The 21,985-nt window shown below is 40.4% G+C and overlaps 1 protein-coding gene across 1 annotated transcript in view; it reads right to left on the bottom strand.

Annotated features, from left to right (window-relative positions):
• TTC1 (tetratricopeptide repeat domain 1) overlaps nt 1-21,985 on the bottom strand; it is a 721,040-nt gene that overhangs the window by 204,793 nt on the left and 494,262 nt on the right. The window contains exon 6 of the mRNA XM_044082285.1: nt 17,622-17,770. Coding sequence (XP_043938220.1) covers nt 17,622-17,770 — 149 coding nt within the window. The remainder of the gene's footprint in view (nt 1-17,621; nt 17,771-21,985) is intronic.

The following is a 21,985-nucleotide window of genomic DNA, read 5'->3' as shown; positions in this document are numbered from 1 at the left end:
CCCTCCATGCCCAATGCCAAGCGTCCGAGTCTTTGGTTCTTAAGATAAAGATTCAAAGCCGCTAATCGGCTACATGCAGTCTTGGGGATGAATGACTTATAAACTGAACTGGATGTATGGTCGTGGGAGGTCGTGGGACTCGCCTAGACAAAAAATACACTTATCGTGTGTATCCTTGTGAGGAATCTGTCTCCCACAAGCACACTTCTCTTGCCTACCTGACATGCAAGTCTAAACAGTAAGCAAAATAAGTAAGAAATTCCCATTGGGCACTTATCTGTAATGGACAAAAGAGGTCGTCTGCTCTGATTTGCGATCTGGAATTCGGTCATCTGAAGAAACACGATGCAGAAGTCGAACTGGAAAACGGGCGTCCGATGATCACTGCAGCAGAAAAATTCTGATGAGGGTACATGCAGACATCACTTTTACACCTAACGTCAGTTTATGGCCCTGGTAACAGACGTCACACGTACCCTCCTGGACTAAGATTTTGGTATAATGGCCGGATGGTGGCACTGCAAGCAGCAACCCCCTACAGTTATGAATACTGCAACATCAGAATAGAAGGACATAAATGCAATGTCTAAAACCTAAAGGCATTCAAGTAGTCTGCAAAGGGGGTTCTTCTTCTTCTTCTCTGGGAGTTGCACAGCTTAGAAGAAGATACATGGGTTATTACAGAATGGAACACACAAGCTACAATGATTTGAATGTCATGGTACACAGAAGTCCTAGAGAAATCAGTTGGGATCTAAACTTCATAGAGATTAGACCACTGTCTTTGTGTTATTATGTTTTCTTACACGTGATGGTGTCAGAGTCAGTGTAATATCTGCAACAAGGGAAGAAATTTACCTTAAAGTGAAAAGAAAATTTTGCTTTCCAAAGTCTCTGCATTTGGAAGTATATATGTGTAATTCTTGGGATTGCTGTGAAACACGTTTTCACAGAGAAATTATTGTCCTTCAATAAAACTTGTCAGACTACAAGGTTTCTCATCAGAAATTCAAGATACTACCTCAATGAAAGTGGATAAACTGAGAAATCTGAAAAAAAAAAGTTTAGTCTGCTGCATTCCAGCATGTTGCTGGGGAAGAAGTCATAAAGGTATTTAACATAATTTTCTTGAACAGAAAAAACAGCAGATCTTAGAAATAAATTCATATTTTTTTTCCAGTAACCCACTATGCCATTTATTACACATTCTGTCTTTATAAGAACAAAAGGTCCTACGGAGACCGCAGGTGTTTATATTACAGAGCTGAAGAACAGGGCAAACTCTACAAAGCTGGTGAGCTACATGATTCTCTGCAAAGAGGGAGAATAATATGTGATCAGAACTCATGAAACAAGAGAAACCCTTTAAAGGGGCACAGATAGTGCTGTTGTGTAAAATCTTATCATAGAAGTATTTGTCCTTCTCTTCACTGTTGCAGCTTTCTTTACTATAGGGATATCCTGCCTAGGATAGCCCAATGTTCGGCCAGTATCCCAAAGCCTTATGTTCTTGTATGCGCCATATGTCACATGTATGCTCCCTGCACAGAATGTAGGGCATAAAGGTGACGTATGGACTCTGTTACACAAAAAGTACAGTTGTGTATACTTACCATAAATGTAGATGTTAGAGTGTATTCAATGTTGCAGTCATCAAATTTGGGTTATCTGCCTGCAGGTAGGTAGCCCTTAGCCAGCCTGAAACCCAGAGTCTTGGATTCCTGCATCGGATGCTGTCTTCTTCCAAGACGTCAGGTTGTCAGGGGTATAAAACATGCAGCTGACGCCATTACATCAGTTTTTCTTGCCCCAGATGTCAGGTGCCCCCACAGTGGGAAGCAATTATATGTTATGGTACACCTCCATCAAAAAGCAAATACACCAGAAACTTAAATACACCAAACAAGAAGGAAAGGTAGAGCCAAGAGAAGTCATGGGGGCTGGAGGGAGGGTAACCAGGATTGCAACAGTGAATACACATAAACATCTACATTTATGGTAAGTGTACACAACTGTACTATGTTCTTCATGTTTCACTGTTGCAGTCAATACATTTGGGTTGATTCCCAAAGCTAAAGAAGGGAGGACAAAGTTAGAGAGCATTAGGGCCAGCTATTAAGCCCTGCAAGACTGCAGTGGCAAAACCACCTCTGGATTTAGAAAAAATAGGCATGTGGTAATGCTTGGTGAAGGTATGTACAGAGCTCCAGGTAGCAGCTTCTAGGATGTCCCTTGTAGGGACTCCTCTGAGAAAGGCTGCAGAGGTAGCTGCAGCCCTGGTAGAATGTGATCTTATCCCCTGTGGGGTAGGTTTTCCATGATGCTTGTAGCAGAAATGAATGCAATGGGCTATCCATGATTTAGAAATGGTTAGCTTTGAAATGACCTTCCTCTCTGCCCCTGCAGCAAAGCCAACTAGCAGCTGTTCAAATTTTCTAAGAGGCTTAGTCCTGTCCAAATAAAATCTAAGTTGTCTGTGCACGTCCAGAGAGTGCAGCATTCGTTCCCCTTTGCTTTGTGGATTAGGGAAAAAAGTAGGCAAATTAATGGACTACTGATTTAGGGCCATACTAGACACCACCTTGGGCATAAAGGAAGGATTGGTCCGAAGGAAACCCTGTCTGCATGGAAGATAATGAAGGGCTCCACTGCCATGAGGGTCTGTAATTCAGACACTCTTGTTGCTGAAGTGATGGCTAGAAGGAAGGCTGTTTTCCAAGAAATTAATTTCAACTCTGTAGTTGCAGCTAGCTCAAAGGGAGGGTGAGTGAGCTTTTCCAATACAAAATTAAGGTCCCAAGCTGGAGTAGGGGCGCTCCTGGAACAGATGCAACAGGAGAGAGGAAGCTGCCTGTTCAGAGGGGAGGCAAAAAGATCTACTTGAGGAATACCCCACCAATAAACAATGTCTAAAAACAAGTCTCTGTGAAGCATCCATTTGTGAGCTTGTATTTTGGACCCATTCAGAGTTTGCCACTAAACTGTGCTCTGAATGGAATGTATACTGCCTGAAGAGTTAAATGATAACGGGAAGCCACCTCCCAGGCCTGAAGAGCCGCCCTGCACAGGAGGTAAGATTTTGTGCCTCCCTGCTTGTTGACATACCACATCACTGAAGTGCTGTCTGTGTACACCTTCAAGGGGCCTGGAGAGAACAAGGGGTGAAAAGTTTGAAGGGCCAGAATCAGTGCTCTCATCTCTCTAATGTTGATATGGTCTGACTTCTAAAGGGGGGGTACAGAGAACATGAACTTTCAGGTGACCACATTAAGCTCCCCCCACTCGATGTCTAAGGCATCTGTGAAGAGCTCTTGAGAAGGGACTGGAGGCTGAAAGGGCAGGCCTGTGATGAGAGCAAACTCTTGACTCCACCACTCAAACTCCTTTTTTAGACAAGGAGGAAAGGTACACAAATCCAAAGGATGGCAAAGCTGCAGCCAAACTAGCATGAGGTACCACTTAAGCTTCCACATATGCAGTCTGGCAAAAAGCACTGGAGCAGAAAAGGACATGAATCCCAGGGCCTGAAGAAATTCTCTGTCTGGAATGGCAGCCAGAAGAAGGAGAGACTGAAAGAAGGCTGTTAATGACAAAACGTTTGGAGGTGAAAGACAGGCCAACATTGGCACTGCCTGAATCCTGCATTCCAGACACACATGATCCTGAAGAGGGGATCAGGACAGACGTTTGGAAATTGATAGTGAACCCCATACTTTAAAGGAGAGATGCACTGAACTCCAGATCCTGTAACAGGCGACTGGGAGAAGGTGCCTGAAGCAACAGGTCATCTAGATAAGGAAAAATCTGAATGCCTTGAAGCCTTCAGAAAGCAATTACAGGAGCTGGGCATTTTATGAATACACTTGGGGCAGTAGAAAGGGCAAAGCATAGAACAGAAAATGAGAAAGAAAGAAAGAAATGTAAAAACTTACTGAAAACAAGGTGAACAGGGGTATGAAGGTAAGCATCCTTCAGATCCAAAGACTCCAGAAAATCCTAAAGTAGTAAAAGAGGAAACAGGGTTTGAAGAGTAAGTATCTGTAAAGATGGGCCCTTGAGAAAGGTGTTGAGCAGGGAGAGATCCAGAATAGGTCTCCAAATGCCCTCCTTTCGAGGAAACAGGAACATCCTGGAATAAAGACTCTTTCCCAGGCTGAATGGTTCCTTGGTATACCAGGGTCCCTAGGACCACCTCCAGGAAATGAAGAAGTTGCTCTAGAGGAGGTTGAAGACCCCTGAAAAAGGAGGAAGAGACTCGTATACCATGAAGTAACCCTGATGAATGAAAGAAAGAACCCAAGAGTATGAAGTGATTAGAAGCTGATTTGGAAGGCAAAGAGAAAACCAAAGGAACAAAGGATCCTGGTTTAAGAGTGGAGAGGAGCAGACTGTCAAAGAAAAGCAGGCTTATCAGGTAAAGGAGGCTTCTGGGCCACAGAAGCCTGAAGAGCCTTAGGAGGGAAGGCTCACCTACTATCCTTCCTGCACTTGTAGGCCTGGTTAGGCTAACTGTGGACAAAAGCGGATCTAGAATGGTAATTCCTCTAGAACTTAGGGACAGCAGAGACAAATGTATATTTAAGATCCTGCAAGGATTTACCTTTCTATGAAAGAGGCAAAATGGTCAGCAGCAGCTGTCCCAAAAAGATGTTTACGATCCAAAGGAGAATCCAACAACTTGGCATTAATGTCCCCAGGCAAAGAGGGCCCCCAATGGGGGCACTTATCTGGTAGGTATTCATGACAGACCCAGAAGCCACAACCCTGAAAGAGGCATCCACAGCATCACAGCTGTACTTGATAAGAGAGGTGATCCAGTTGAGAAGTAGAACCTAAAACAGATAGGGCAGAAAATTTGCCTTTAGAACCAGGGAGGTCAGAAATGACCTGACAAGTCTGAGCAATCAAGGTCAGAGCATATTTGGTCATGAGGGTCTGGTAATTAATAGCCCTAAAGGCCAAAGGAGAAGCAGTGTAAACCTTCTTACCGATCTTTTCCATTGCTCTACTATCCTTATCGGAAGGCAAAAGTTGGAAGAGGGCATGAGATTGTTAAGTTATGTCAGAAGAGACCAACACGACAGCAGGATCAACAGGAAGATGCTTAAATAAAATCTGACAATCCTCACAGACCACACAGAACTTATAACGTTTCTTCAGAGCAGGAGGCTGAGTCAGGAGATTTGGAAGCAGCAATGAAAGTGTCTAACAAGGTAGACAACATAGGAGGAACTGCCGACTGTTTAGCAGTACCAAACTCAATGCTCTTCTGAGCATCAGACATTTGAGAAAAATCCCACTTAAAGAATTCCATCATCCCAGCAACTGTGTCCCCAAAGGATAATTCCTCAAAAGGAGACTCAGGACTAATAAATTCATCCTCACCAGAACCAAAAGTCAAAGGCGAAGGCATCTCTGAAGAATAGGATAAGGACCCCTCATCAGACTCTGAATCTTCTCTTAGGAATCTGGTTCCCTAGGCCGTTTAGAAGTACAGGCACAAGGAGAAGCATGCACCTAAACCCATTAAGGAGACTTCGGGTCCATCAAGGCAGAAAAAAAAAACAAGCCCTGAATAAAGTCTTGCCATTCCTTTTCAGGATCCTTAGGATGGACTGAAACATGCTTAGTATTTTGTCTTTTCTTGGAAGGGACATCAGCCCTAAAAAACCGGAGGTTCTGACCCTTCGAGATTCAGTAAGAGTGCCCGGAACATCCTCCCTGCCCAACATCTGTGGAATATCTTGGAGGGTCCTAGAGAAAATCAACTGCAGTTCCCCTTCAATATTTGGAGTAGACACCTGCAAAGCCTCAGAGGATGTGCAAAAACATGGATCCATGCCATTCTCCAACAGGGCGGTGGCAGAGGAATCCAGTGTAGATGTTGGATGGCCTACACAGCTATCACCCACTTATAGAGGGGTGTCCGGTGGAGGCTGAAGAGCTAAAGAATCCGGCCGAGACTTCTTGGCCTTCTTCTTACCTAGCGGGCGTGTTCCGCCATGCTACCCTGAGCTAAATGTTTAAGCCATTAGTCTTCAAGATAAATGCCCAGGGAAGACGAACAGCTTCTGAGTGTATTAGGCACAAATGCCTTACAGATATTACAAGAGGTATAGTTGTGAGAAGCACCCAAACAAAAAAGACACTATTAATGAAGGCAATTATGGGGAATCTGCCTCCCATACTGCCATTTTCCCTTCTTGGATGACATGAACTATAGGTAAGAAAAATAAAATACAAGACAAAAGAAAAGAAAAAATTACCCCAATGGGGCAGTTACCTGCTAAGTATTCAGCACAGAGACAAGGCATTCTGACTGACAAGTGATAATGGTGTTCGGACTGGGGGCAAAGAAGTTCTGGGAAACGGCATCCGTACATAACCTTTATGCCCTATGTCTTGTGCGGGGTGCAAATATCTGATGAATGGTGCATACAAGATCATAAGGATTTGGTATACTGGTTGAATGTCAGGCTAACCTAGGTAGAAGATCCATATACTAAAGAACACTGCAACAATGATACAGAACGACATCTGACATTATTAAGAGTTGTGAACGTTGGTAAAGCAACTGAAATTACTATTCCACAGATGGGAAAAATAAAATGATGGCATGGAGTTATACATGCACACCTGTAAGACCAAAGACTGCATGGGTAGAAAATCACAGAGTCTTGGATACATCTCAGTACTATGAGAATATACAGCAATAGCATTCTCGTGGTTTAATTTCACCAAGACAGGAATGGACCCCATTCCTAAGTTAGGGTACAATTAGAGTTCATAAAAATAGTATTATTTCAGTCTTTGGTGTTAGCCAAGAATGCTCTTCACAGCACCAGCAATGTACCCAGAACTGCCTCCTTTTGTAATTCATATGTGGTTACATAACAACTGTAAATTCTTTTTTATTAGACCCATTGCTCCTATTACTACTGGAACGGTCTGGGTATCTTTCTCCCAACATTGCTCTTGTTTTTACCTGCAAATCTTGATATTTTATGACTTCATGTCTCTGTACATAAGACACTGTAATCATTGGATGCAGCAATTTCAATGATCAATGCTACTTTGTTTTTTTTCTCCATGGACTACTACATTTGTTTTTCTCACATCTATTTTTTGAACTGTTGGTAATGGGTAATCTCATGTGATATACACTTCATCTTTCTCTATAATGCTTTGTGGTTCATACTTACAATGCATCTCAGCTACTTCTATATTGTAATGTTTGCACAATCCCCACTGAAAAAGTCTTGCCACATTATTCTGTCTTTCAATATACAGTCCGCTGCCATGAGTGTAATCACACCCAGCAACAAGATGCAAGGCTTTTTTTTTTGTCACAGAACCTGCATTAGCATTTTCTCACATCTTTTCATTGGACTTTGTAAACCAACATGTATACAAGTCTACTATCCTGTGCCCCCATTATTAATCCTTCATACCTTTTGGTTTTAATTCACCTTTCCTTAACCTCTCCCGAGTCAAATTTTGGTCAACATTTGGTTGTTCCAGGAGATGTCTGCACTTAACCACTATACTTTGCTTTCTTTCTCATTTGATCCTTCTACTTATATTACTTTATTTTTTTGCACAATTAGTTGTCTGATTTTTATCTACTTACATTTTGATTTTCTTTCCCACCTGACACCAAAATACTTCTGCTAAACTAAGTGAAGACATCATCTTATACTACTTTTTCTCTAGTTTTAAAGCTTTCACTATGTTAGGATCTGATGAGGTTGGCAGATATGTATTAAATCCCATGATTGCAGATCTATACATGCAATCAATTTTGACAGTATTATGTACTTAAAGTTGCATTACAGTGGTTTTCTGTTTACCTTGCTACTGATTTTTCTTCTGTTCTTTGAGTCTGCCCCACCTTCCCACTGAGGCATCTGACTAAAAGTTTCTGAAATTCTAACCACAGACATGAGCTAAATTTAAATTTTTCTACAACTCTCCCACCCTTTACTTGTTGTGGAAGTCCATTCCTCCCATCCTTCATAGTTATTGTCTGTTGTATTATTTATTTAAGCACTTTCCCACCCACTGTTTTAAATGCATCAATAATACTAAGTGCCCAAGCAGCAAAGCAGTATTGCACTTGAGTAAACCTCCCTTATTACAAATTGTCTCCTGCTCATTTTCCCAGAGCTTCTATCTGCTTGGCACCCTAGCCACACTCTGAGGGGGACCTCAGTTAATCCTGCTCCATCCTTGGCAGATAAAAGATTTATTTTATTATTTTGCACTTCAGTTAATTGCTTAGAGAGCTACTGTTTTATTTTTTCTTTATTTGTTGATTTTCCTTTTAAATTATTCTAAAGGTCCCTAATACTTGAAATTACCATGCCAAGGTAGTTTACGTGTTGTTGGAGCATTACACTGGCAAGCAATCTTTCTTGGTGATATTACAGCAAGAGGTTAGCAAGTGCCCTGTACAGACAAATGCCCAGAAAGTAAATTTTATCTATAAAACTTCCATCAGCACTGAAACCTGTAACTTAGTGTGGCTAAAACAAAATCATTGTGCACAGCAAGCTTAGAGCAGCTAGTTTGCACATTAAACAGCTGCTGACTCTTTTGGCTTTTCCCGGTTAGGGGTCGCCACAGTGGAACTCCGGTCCGCTAATGATTGGCAGTGGATTTTTATGGTGCCGAGTTGCCAGCCCGATACCCAACCTTCAAAGAAGGCACATCCATTCATGCACACATCTACCTGCATGTCTTTAGACGTCAATCGACCACGGTGAGGACATGCAGACTCGACACAGAAGGCACTCCAGCAGAGAATCGAACAGGAGAACCTCTTGCTGTGAGGCGACAACATTAACCGCTGCATCACTGCAGCTACTTGCACATTAAACAGCACTAATGTTAAATCTTAGCACAATCTAACCTAGTGAAGTGCCTAAACCCAGACTCCACCCATACAGACCTCTGTATAACCCAGTGTATGACCTACAATAGCCCACCCAAATGCAGGTCCAGATAACATGGATATACAATTTCCAAAGCTCGCACACACACACAGACACACACACACTCATACTTTCACCTGCCTACCCTAACCCACACCTACAACTTACAAACACTCACATGCACTCAAACTCCCACCCAAAACCCTTACAAAACATTCACTTACCTTAAATTCCACCTAAATCCACACACGACACCAGACACCATCCACACAAAACACCGCACGTAATATAGCGTAAGGCCATAACCACAAACTTGAGATATTCGAATTTTCAATTATGTACTTTCGCTATTTTAAAAATTTGCCTTTATATATACACACACACATTATATATATATCATATATATATTCATATACACACACACACACACACACACAGACTATGATGTGCATAAGTCAACTCCTGAAAGCAAATATCAGTCAGAATGACATATGAGCCGTGAACCCACAAACAGAAGGGACCAGCTGCCTATGGGTCAAGACCATTTACAGATGCATAAAACAGAAAGTTAGAAGGGCAAACCGTTTGCAAAAGCATGTGGATGTGAGAAATCCCATAAACAGGTCTATGGTAAAGAAATCAGGTGGAAACAAACATACTCTCTGGCTAACACAGACATCCTCCAAAAGCATCTCACTGAGACAGATACCTGGTGTCAAAACCATGGCCTCAAGCTAAATGCCAAAAAGTGCATAGTCATCCCCTTTGGAAAAAACAAAGTACCCACAAACTACCACATAGGTGGTAGCCCCCTAAATACGGAAGTAGTAATAAGGGATCTGGGGACCCAAGTAGATTGTAACCTCTCCTTTGATAATCACATTGCCAAAGTGGTTGGAAAATCCTTCTATGTGGCCCACCTAATCATAAAAGGGTTTGCATCCAAATCGAAAGAGGTCATTGGGTCCCTCTACGCATCACTCATCAGACCCATCACAGAGTACAATGCCCCATTTGGGATGTACTTTACAAGACACCTGCAACAACTGGAAAGACCACAGAAGTTCCTCACCAAGAGGATCACTGGCCTCAAGCAGATGCCCTATGCAGCTTGACTGAAGAAACTCCAGCTGTACTCTGTTGCATACCGCCTACTCAGAGGTGATCTCTTCCTGACATACAAAGCCATGTCCAACCCAGAATTGATAGACATGCTCCACCTAAAGAAAACCATATCCCCTCAAGCCACAAGCTCCAGGGATCTAAACCTCACCACAACAATAAACAGGATGTGCTGGCGGGATAGATTCCTGTCCAGAGACTTCCCATGCCCTGGAACAAGATTCCAATCTACATTAGGCAGAGCTTCTCGCTAACCATCTTCAAGAGAAACCTTGACGAGTGGATGGGAAACAAAGTTTACCCCAGGGATCACTTCAATGGCTCTGCTGGACAGAGGCACAGGGAACTAATCTAAGGGGGAGGCGAAAGCCAACATATTCCGGCTAGGCTTATAAATGCCTTCAGGCAGATAGCCTGGTACCTACCTATGAACCTATAGTCAGAAAATCCTTGTATAAGGTACCTTTGAGATCGCAGAGGATATTACTTAATCTACAGAAGGATAATCTTAAAGTGATATTCAGACCAGTCCAGGAATTGTATGCAGTAGATATGCTTTGTACAGTAAGCCAATCTTATTTTAAGAGATTTTGGGTAATACCATTACATCCACTATCAGAAAAAAATGTAAATGAATTTTAGTGGTGCAGTGATGCCAACTTAAGAAATGTAGCTACTTAAAAGTTATACAAAAAGTATGGTCTAAGCAAAAATCATCGGTACAGAAATAAATACAGCATCAAGTTTTCTTTCGATGAAAAATTCAGTGATGTCCAAGTTTTAAAGACATGGAAGTTTTTTTTTTGTTAACATTTCTTTTTAATTCCAAAGAAAATACAGAGGCAACACCATCTAAAGCGAAGGAGACCTTTATTGAAAAACTCACAAAAATATATATAGTAGTTAAGCGCTTTCACGTTACTATGAATGCTTCCTCAGACTTGGTAAAAAAAAATCTTTGTACACTTACCTTTATAAGGAACAGAACTAATAAAAGAACAGTTATCAATTAATTGCACAGACAAATGTTTATGAAGATACAAGACTCATGCAAGAATAATAAAGAAAAAGCAAAAGGTACAATGTTTTAACCAGAGATGTCACATCAGATAGGACTTCTACAAAGCTGCATCACCTTCAATGCATAACAAAAAAAAAAAAAAAAAACTTACACAACAAATGTACTCATACCCATTTCCAGATCATCTCTGAAGTACTGATGTTTCAGCTCTAAATAACCACACACCTTATATACATGGGCCATGATTCCGAATTCCTGGAAATTATCAAACTACCTGAGACTCTGAATGCCAAGTATTACTACACTAAAGTCTATAATTTTGAGACAAGTGGTGCAAGATTCTCATATCAAACTGGTCCAGGGCACACACCACAGGGAATTCACAAGATGTGTGTAGCAATGGGAATTCAGACATATAAAAAGCTCTGCACTACCCTTAGAGAAACAGACAAATGGAAATAACTATCTTAAGCAATAAAGAATCTTTTGAGAAAGAACTAAATAATCATCTCACTCTTGGTAATACTCCAATACAGAAACACAGAGACTCAATCTCTCTCAACTGCTGTGTGGAGAAGGATGAAAAGCAAATTCCCTACCTTCAGCTACATTACTACTGTCTAATAACCAACACAAAATAAATGCTGGAAGGAAATTAGTAGAAACATAAATATTACAAAGGTAGAAACTGTACAAGACTATCACATTTACAGGTTGGATATAAAGTTAGGTTTAAAAAGCAATGGGAAAATCCAGTCTGAAGCTTAAGTAGGTGGCAAGGCAGCTGAAACAAGATTCTAGCATTCTGGGGGTCGGTATATTGGTTAAGATGTTTACCTCACAGCCACAGGGTGCAGAGCTTGATTCTAATCCTAAAATCTTCCACAGGGACAGCTAGCCTAGTACTTTCATATGAATGAAATGAACTATAAACCTAGTGACAAATACATTAAGCTGTTTAGAAGAAATCACAAATACCTGTATAAGTATATGTCAAATTCAAAGGAAAATGAGCAATCAGATGTGCCTTCTTGCAAGAAAACAACTTTGAAAACCAAAGAAAGTTAGGATATGTACAGTCAGATATTCAAAAAGATGTCTCTCCTACTGAAGTTATATAACAAGTGTCCCCAAATGAACACAAGTTTAGTGTAAAAGTCCTGTTGAATTCTCCAGCTATAAAAAACAATAGAAGAAATCAGACAAGTATGAGGTCTGTTTCAGATGAAACAATAAATCTAAGGACTGAAAAGCTCCATTATTTAAAAAGGGTTTTGAATATGTAAAACAGTTGCACATTTTGACAGAAAATAGCCTGGAATGTGCCCAATAAAGTAAAAAATCCACTGATCATGTACAATTAAATTTAATGCATACAATCACTCACTCACACACGTGTGTGTATATATCTATATATCTATATATATATATATATATATACACACACACACACACACACACACACATATATATACATATAGAAAAAAACTTTGTGTGTGTATGTTGTGTGTGTATACATACATGAAGAGAGAGAGAGAGAGATAAATGTGTGTGTGTCATGTATGGTTCTACTTCAAAATATGGAAACATCACATCATTGAAGATGAAATCATTGAGACGACATCTTCGAAGCTTTAAAACATCGAATGCCCAGAACTCCGAAAGCCACCCCAGGAAAAGAATCACTTGACCAACAGGACAGAAAAAAAAAAAACAAAAAAAAAAAAACAAAGCAAGTAAAATTCTCCAGAGTGGGGGGGGCTTCACCCCCAACTAAATATGCCAACTCCAAGATCGCACTACAGTGGGGAAAGGTCAATGTTCACCGTGGTGGCCGAGTAGTTCCTTTCTCGGGGTTTGTTTTCAATAATCCCAGTGTTCAATGTTTTAAAATTTCGAAGATGTTGTCTTGATGATTTCGTCTTCAATGATGTGGTGTTTCGATATTTTCAGGTAGACACTATACAGATATAGATATATATACATACATACGCATATAGATATATATACATACATATGCATATATATATATATATATATATATATATATATATATATATATATATATACACACACATATATATATATATATACACATATATATATATATATATATATATATATATACATACATATATATATATATATATATATATATATACATAAACTTGTGTGTGGTGACTTGTGTGTGTATATCTATCTCTATATACACACATATATATATATATATATATATATACACACATATATATATATATATATATATATATATACACACACATACATATATTAATAAAAATGTAAATCACAAATAAAGTTCTAAGGTAAATGGGCAAGCTTGAGCTGTACACAAAATGTGCATACAAATCATAAGGAATACAAACCTCAAGGTGGTTAGAAGATGTGCCTGCATATGATTTATTAAACATCTTGACAAAACATTGATCAAAACAGGCTCTCAGCCATTGTGAGGGTCTGTGTTTTATTCTGAAGGACCAAAACCAATTCAGGAAGGGTTGATGAAACAATCTTCCACCAGAAGGGATTACCAAGAATGTTCTACATGACTTATTCCTTAAGGGATAAAAGGCTTAGCCATGCCACCATCTAGAGGCACATGGCTAAATCTGGTGCTGTACCCATAACACAAGAAAAGTCAAAGTATTGGAGGACATGTGTGAGGCAACTGTAGAAAGGCTTTTTAACCAGCACATCCTAGAACCTAGACTCAGGTAGGGTCAAATGCTATTCTAATGCATAGCACAGACAGTTGTGGGAAGATTTTGTGTCAATCCTTAAGCTGGTAATGGAGCACTATCAAAACATGAAGGAAATGGAAGGCAGACAGAGTTCCCACTGTGTCATGCTTTCACCCTTTGTAAGTGAGAGTTTAGTTTGCATTAAATGTTTCTCTTACAAGGACAAAGTGGAACCTGTGACAGCTGCACTCCAAGCATCTAGCCTGGAGTTGTGTCACAGGGGCAACTACCTTCCTTGTCCATTCTGGTTCCAGACAGCAGTTCCTTGTAGTAGCCTGCCTTTCTATGAAGTTCACACAATGGTTATCCATCTCTTCAGGAAATGGTAATGTATTTGCAGACAAATTTCCAAATTTCATCTGGCCCTTGACAGGTAGCTGTAGCTGGATGTTTCAGGAACTGATGGAGATACATGAGATTGTTCATCTGCTGTATATTTCTAAACATATAGCTGTGTCATTTCTTATCAAGACTCCGGATGCTTTACTGCAGAAATGGAGTAAGGGTTATTATCCATTTCTTCCTACGCCCTTTTTGTCTTTGCTTTTAGTATTGGAAAGGTTGCATGTTGTTTTATGAATGCTGTTTAAGTGAACGTGTAAGATGGTCACAGAGAGTCTGACATTGTATCTGTGGTGGTGAATTTGATAAGGTCTGATATGGAATTTGATATCTTGCTATAATGTGTAGGGTTATTAATTAGTTGTGTGAAACCATACAAGTTCATGTTAGATGTAGGATCGTTAAGAAATTTTATCCAACCAAATGACATTCACATCACTTAGTAGTATTTTTTCTTGTGTAATTGCTATGGATATCCAATGTAGGATATCTTCCAGTATAGCTGTATTGTCATCAGGAGGGATGTAAAGGACAATAATATAAATTTGTTTACAGTTGTTTATTTTCAGGAAAGTAATAAGCTCAGCTGAAATTAATTTTGGCTTTGGTTTGCTGTAAAGGGAAATGGGGTGGTAGTTGGGAAATATTAAAACAATACCACCACCTTCCCTCTTTATATTGTCAATAGCGTGACAGTACAGCTGGAGGGTTGTAATTTCAGAGAAGTTTACACTGGGTTTAAGCCAAATTTCAGTCACAGCAAGTATATCAGGCTTATGTTGGGTATTCCAAGCATGTCGTTCAGCAGTTTTAATTCTTATGCTTCTAACATTTATGGCAGCAAAAATGTGATTATTGGGGTTGGGGGTTGACCACTGTGGGGTTAGAGTAGTGTGTGGAAGAGAACTGTCTTGATGTGCATTGTGAAAGGTGAGGCCAGAATTAGAGTGAATGTCTCCTAGAAGGATTTTAGTACACTGGGGAATTTGTGATAAAAAACTGGGGAATTTGTGATACTTAATTTTGTTTTGGTCTGAGATGAAATGGAGTTAATCAGTCTATATATGGGGGACAGGTAAGGGGCATAATTAAATAGGTTTGGTGCAATGTGTGGATATTGTAGATGGTTAAAACAGAGTTGGAGAGATGTTGAGAGCTATTATAGAGTCATGGAAGGATGGGAGATGGCTCTGTAGGATAATAAAGGATAAACTGAGGAGTAATATGATTAAGTAAAGGGATCAGTATTTTATTCATGGCAGGCAGTGGGGAAGTAGGGATCAAGGAGACAAAAAGTTGCAGGGTAGGATGATCTTAGGAAATGCAAAACAACTGAGTCTTGCATCAATTTATACCTTGCCAGTGCCTACCTTCAGACTGAACTTCACCAGGCCAGTAAAGCCAAGTGTGAATTTGTGAATACCCATCAAATCATCCTATTCCAGTTTGAAGGAAGATATGTATCACACTGCTTAATTTGCAGTGGGATTCTATTCCAGGGGTTGGGGAGGCTGCTGTGTAATGAACCTACCCTTCCACTTTGTTGAATTTATCTGCTGGTGGTGATTTAGATCGTTTGGTTCTGGCACTTGTGGAATTATTTGATTTGTGGAAATACTAGAGATTTTGGACCACTGGGTCCCTAATGAGTCAAGAAGGCAAGACACAGATAGACTCTCAGGAGTCCATAAGACACTGAATAAAGAGATAGTGCTTCCAGTCCCTTCTGGTAAGTTAAGGATTTTAAGTCCATGATAATCTTTGCTGTATTTGTAGTTGTCTGAGAGGTCTAGTGAGGTACATCGCAAAGGGGGCACTGTATTCAATGACTGATATAACTAATGCTGAATATAATAATCAACCTGTTTGGATCTGGGAAACATTCTCTTTTAACAGCAAGAAGGTTGTGATTTATACCTCTAAACCTAGAAGTTAATGTTTTCTTAATTATTCTTTTTCTTTTGGAGGGTAAAACATGTACACAAGACTAGAAAAATAAGAAGGTGAAGTAGTTTGTCAAATCATAATTTTAAGAATCACTTGTATTAGTGAGGGTCAAAGTGGTAGCAAGCTGGACCTTCTATATCCCCAGTTCATTCTAAAAGAAGGATTACCAGGCATTCATAGAGATACAATCCATCCACGTCTTGTATCTATATTAAGGCCTCCTCGTAGTGGTTATGCCTGGTGTATCTGCCATGGGGAGCACCTGAGGGCATAAATAGAAGGTGTCAAAATCAACTTAACTCATTTCAGTAAAGAGAGGCAGCGGCACTACTCCATGGTCCTTCCAGACTGCAATATATACTCTATCATGGCAATTAAGCCAAGGAGCCCAATGAAAGGAACTCCTTTCTGCTATCTGTATCCATGGTTTCACCCTTTTGGTCACTATCTACACATCACAAGAGATAATGGGTACAGACTGATTAGCACATTGAGAGTTGTGTCTTATGACTTGGTTTTCTTTTCCTCAACACAATCAGATCCAGTGCCTGGATAATAGTGCTGCAACAACATGCTGGTCAGTACTCTGATCATTGTTAATCTCCTCTGTAAACAAGAACCCAAATGCTAAAAGTCTCCATATGAAATAGCTCCTTTCTCTAACTTGTAGACAGCAGCCCACTTTTCTGGAAGAGAACCATGACTTACAATTTGGAGATGCTCATTTTCATAAAGAAATGCTTCCTACACAACAGTAAAAGGTCTTGCTGCCAAGTCTAACGGTTTCAGTCAGATTTATCACAAGCTCTGGGCTACTGATATCATCTGTTTAGTCCAGGAATTTCTTAATCCCATGTTAAAAATGTACTGTTCTATCTCTGTCAGTATGTCACTGGGTTTTACTTTTTTGATTCTGACACAATAAACTGAAATTAAATGTGCCAGTTTTTTTTTCCAGCTTTTGTTTTCTTCTTTTTTATTTGAACAACAATAATTGTAACTACTTATCCCACTATTAGATGAAGGCTGGATGTAACTTTTCTTACCCACAACCAACACCCACTTCTCCAGAACATTGCAGATGGCAAGTGTACCCTCCTGGATTGCACTTGCAAAACAGTCAAGCTCATCCTAGATAAAGCAAGTAAGAACATACATACCTTAAAAGACTACTATCTAACCCTTCACCTCAGCTTTCTACATGTGCATCTCCTGCTCTGCAGTACAGATACTTATATGAACTTGTCCTACAATGCTTCTTTCTAATAGGCCAAACTTGCGTAATGTTTTCATGATCACCTTGGAAGATGTCACAGGAGGTATTAAGAAAGAAATCATTTTTCCTGCCATTTTACAGACCTATCTTTGTCTGCCCACATTCCACAGCTGACCAGTGCAACAGCCCAAGGTTAACTTCCTCTACATGTTTTTTTTATAAAACTTCAAACATGAATGTTAAACCAAATCTAAAAGTGAGTGCAAAATCAAATAACTTACCATACAAGCCTCTCTTGCCTGATGTACTGATGCATCTTTCTCTAGAACGGTTTTATAGTCTTCTAATGCTTCATCCAACTTCTCTGTTTTTTCATACAGCTCTGCTCTTCTTAGTATCGCACGTATGTAATCTGGATTCAGTTCTATTGCTGTGAAGAGAGAATTAAAAATGTTTTATATGATATCTTGTTCGGAATAGTTCAGGCACAGTACTTCCCCTATACGGGTAATGCAGGACTCCAGATCTACAGTACAGTGAAAAGAAAAAGAAAACTTCACAAGAAGGGAGTATAGCACTGAGTTGGGATGGAAGCTTAAATATTTTTTCCTGAATCTTGAAAAACTGTGAAGATCTTCTGGATTTTTGTTTTCAAAGAGAAACAGTAGCAGTTTTTGGTGCTACCACCTTCTATTTCCAATTATTATGTTGAAAACAAGCTACATTGTTAATCATATTTCTTTCATAAGACAAACTTTCCTTGCAAAATCCCTGGAGTTTTGGATTGTCAATTTTTCAAGTAAAAATTCTGAGGAGAAATAAGACAGACAAAACATGTGGCAATGGTGCCATCAGTGACAGCAACTTCAAGTATCAGTGGGAAAAAAAGTCACATTTGATAGAAGGAATGCAAGTTAGAAAATGGATTGTATTTGAAAAGTGTGTATTACATAGTACAGCTACTCAAATTTCAGATGGAAAAAGGTGCATATTACAGTGCAACTGTTTAAATTAAAAAAAGAAGTTATGTTCTTACTATAACATTCCATTTGTGTTGTCACTGCATTCGTCCTCAAGCTGTGGGTCACGGATCAGACTTGGACATTTTCCAAGCTGAAGAATCGAAGCACAAGCTTCTCCCATCCTACCCATAATGCTTCCTTCCCCCAGTCTACCTCAGATCAAGTTTGCAGCAACCCTGTACATACACAAGCAATGTTATGGAGACAACGATGTGTATTATAAAGACCAGTGAATCAAAAATCAAGCATAAAGATCAGACGCTCAAGTTGGAACTGTGATGACTATGAAATCATTCAATAGGCCTCTCATAGTCATGTACGGGGAAGGACAGACGGAAGGATGAGGAAGAATGCAATGACAACACAGATGGAATGTTATGGTAAGAACATAACTTCTTTATCTGATGTTGTCATTGTCATTCTTCATCAACCTGTAGGACAGAGTCCCCAGCTGCAATAACCCTAGGGTGGCCCTTATGGAAGGATATTACAGAGAACTACACAGCCAAAGGTGCAGTTCTTCTCCTGGTGATAATATCCAACTTATAAGTGTGTGGCAAAAGTATGGCAATTTGACCAGGCTGCAGCTGCACAAATGTCATCAATAGATACTCTAGACCAAAAATCCTGAGACATCACCATAGACCTTGCAGAATAAGCCTTTATCTTCCCTGGTAAGTGCCTGTTCTTGGAAGAGTAAACAAAGGAAATACAATCTTTCAACCATCAATCTTTCAATCATCAAATGGTGAAGGTTTGGCCTCTCCTTACTTCAGAAAAAGATATAAACAGTTCTGATTTTCTACAAGATTTAGTTCTGTCCAGGTAAAAACATATTTGCCTATGAACATTCAGCAGGTGAAGTGTATACTCTTCTTTGTTTTGAAAGTTGGGTAAGAAAACAGGAAGATTGACAGACTCATTTATATTATTTTCTGTAGCTACTTTGGCGAAGAAAGATGGGTTGGTATACAGAAATACTCTATCTCTGTGAACAATTAGATGGAGGGTTTCAAGGAAAGGCCTTGTAGCTCTGAAACCCTTCTTGAGGTGAAAGCAACCAGAAAAAAACTGTTTTCCATTACATAAATTTCAAGCCTGCCTTAGTTGTGGGTTCAAAGGGAGAAAAAACTAGGGCTTGTAAGACCACTGGCAGATCCCACAGAGAAGTAGGATCTCTGACTGGGGGGGTGGGGGGGGGGCAAAGTAAAAAGGTACCTCTCAGGAACATTTTAAAAAGTTTAGATAAAGCCAGAGATAAGGAATTGTCCCCAATATGAAAATTAAAAATAGCTGCTAGCTGGAACTTCATGATGGAGTAGCTGGCTCCACTTTGGAAGATGGAAGCCAAGGAATCTAAAACTTTTGGAATGGGAGCAGTAAGAGAATCTATTTACTGCTGATGGGCCCATAAGAAAAATCTCTTTCATTTGCTCTTGTACATTCTCCTTGTAAAGGAGTTATGAGTGGAAATCAAGATTTTTTCAGATGGTGGATGAAAGCCTGGAATGTCTTGCCATCACTGGAATTGGAGAAACCACGTGGTTAATTTCAGTCCTTGAAGAACTGGGTGGATATGCCCTGACGGATAATACACAGATCCAGAACCAGATCCAGAGTCATCGGTGGGCAAACTAGATGAGATCAAAGAAAGATGCACCAGTCTTGATGAAGCCAGAAAGGGGCAATGAGGATAACACAAACAGATCGAAGGAAGGTTGATCCCATTTGCAAGAAATCATGTTAGTCACTTATTGATTCGGAGACCACTTGTAAGGCATCAAAATAACTCACCTGAGCCTGTCCACTAGGACACTGAACTCCCCTGGATTGTACATTGCTGTAACAAAATGGTTGGCAGACATCACCCATTGCCACTTGACACAATGGGTAAGATCTGGTTCCCCTATTTGTTGATGTACCACACCACTGACATTGTCCAACTGTACTGCAATAGTCCCAGAGGAAGAAAGCTGTGTAGAGCTTGCAACACTAGAAGGACCACTCTCATCTCCAGGACTTGGATATGCAATTCCGTCACGTGAGGGTTCCATGAGACTTGGACCATCCGACCCAGAAAAGGCCCCATCCACCCACCCCATCTGGGAAGCACCCATGGTCAGTGTGGCTTTGGGGGTGGGGAAGGGAAACCTAAGGTCATCCCTGCATGACATCTGGGGAATGAAGCCACAAAGGAAGGGAGACTCTCTGCATACCTGTGACAGTTTGATCAGAAGATGTAAGGGGTGCCTGTGCAACTACCACTGGACTGTTAAAAAGTCCATTGCAAAACTATCATGTGTAGGAGTGCTGCGGGCAACAGTTATTGTGTCTGCCATACAGCCTAAAGCCTTGAGCATCAGATTTGCCGTGGGAGTTGGAATAGCTAGAATCTGTTTGATCTGTGATCATAAACTCGTAATCCCTGTCCGGTGTGAGACAGGCCTGTGTTGAAGTTGTGTTCAGACAAGCTCTGATGATGTCTATGGTTTGCAAAGGATGCAACTGGGACTTTTGTGTATTGATTGTTGTGCCTAAAGAGGGGGCTAGCTATAAAAGATAATCCCTGGCTTAAACAAGTACATGCCTGGTTACAGTGCTTAGGAGCCAGTCATCCAGATATGGAAACACATGGAATCCCTGCAGCCTGAGATGCACTGAGACAACCGCTATGCATTTGGTGAGAACCCTGGAGACTTTGGGGAGACAGAACAGAAGCGATCCGAGTTGGTAATGGCAGGCTCCCAGCCTGAAGAGAAGGTACCATCTGGAGTGTCTGTCCAATCTGATGTGGTAGTACACATCCTTCAGGTTTCTAGAGCACATCCAGTAGTCCATTCTCAAGAGAGGAAGGACTGGACCATGACCATCCTGAAAGCCTTATAGATTTGTTCAGGGATATCAAGTCAAGGATCGGTCTTGGGCCCTCTGTCTTTTTTGGTACTAAAACGAATCAAAAGTAGATGCTCAATCCTAGCTGGTCAGGAGGGACCAGCTGGATGACTATTCTTTGCAGCAGTTTTGCAATTTCTAGAGCTGCCTTCTCCATCTGATTATGTGTACCATCGGTGAGGTGAAACTTTCGATTTAGGTTTTCCAAAAAGAGAATCAAGTATCCTCTGGATACAATGCTTAGCACCCACTGATCATTTGTGAAGACCGCCCAAGATGGGTGTACGGAGAAGTGCCCATAACTGCCTCCAGAGGATGGCAGTTGGGCAACCGTTCAGGAGCATTGGAAGGGTCTGTGAGAAGGAAACTCGAGACCCTGAGTTCTGCTGAACTTCTCTGCCACAGGGGTGGTGTCTTCCATTGTAATTGTAATGCCCTCTTCTCTCTGGGGGGGTAAAAGTCTCCCTGAGATTCCTGAAAAGGACCTTGCGATTTCTTGAACCAAAATTTTTCTCCCATGCTGGTTCCTGCAGAGGGACATTGTGGAGTAGAAAAATGGATTCTGAGGGCAAAGAAAGGTCTTCCCATCTTTCTCACTCTGGCAAGAGTGCATCTCTGACTGTTGGACCAAACAAGGATGATCTGGTGAAGGGTCAATTGAACAATGATGCCTTGAAAGGTTGCATAAAGTCACACAGCTGCATATATACATAAATGTATATAAATTATAT

This window comes from Protopterus annectens, chromosome 9.part0, assembly GCF_019279795.1.
Source record: "Protopterus annectens isolate FY-2018-M chromosome 9.part0, PAN1.0, whole genome shotgun sequence".
NCBI lineage: Eukaryota > Metazoa > Chordata > Ceratodontiformes > Protopteridae > Protopterus > Protopterus annectens.
The sequence above is the reverse complement of the archived record's forward strand: the minus strand, read 5'-3'. Positions and strand labels throughout refer to the sequence as shown.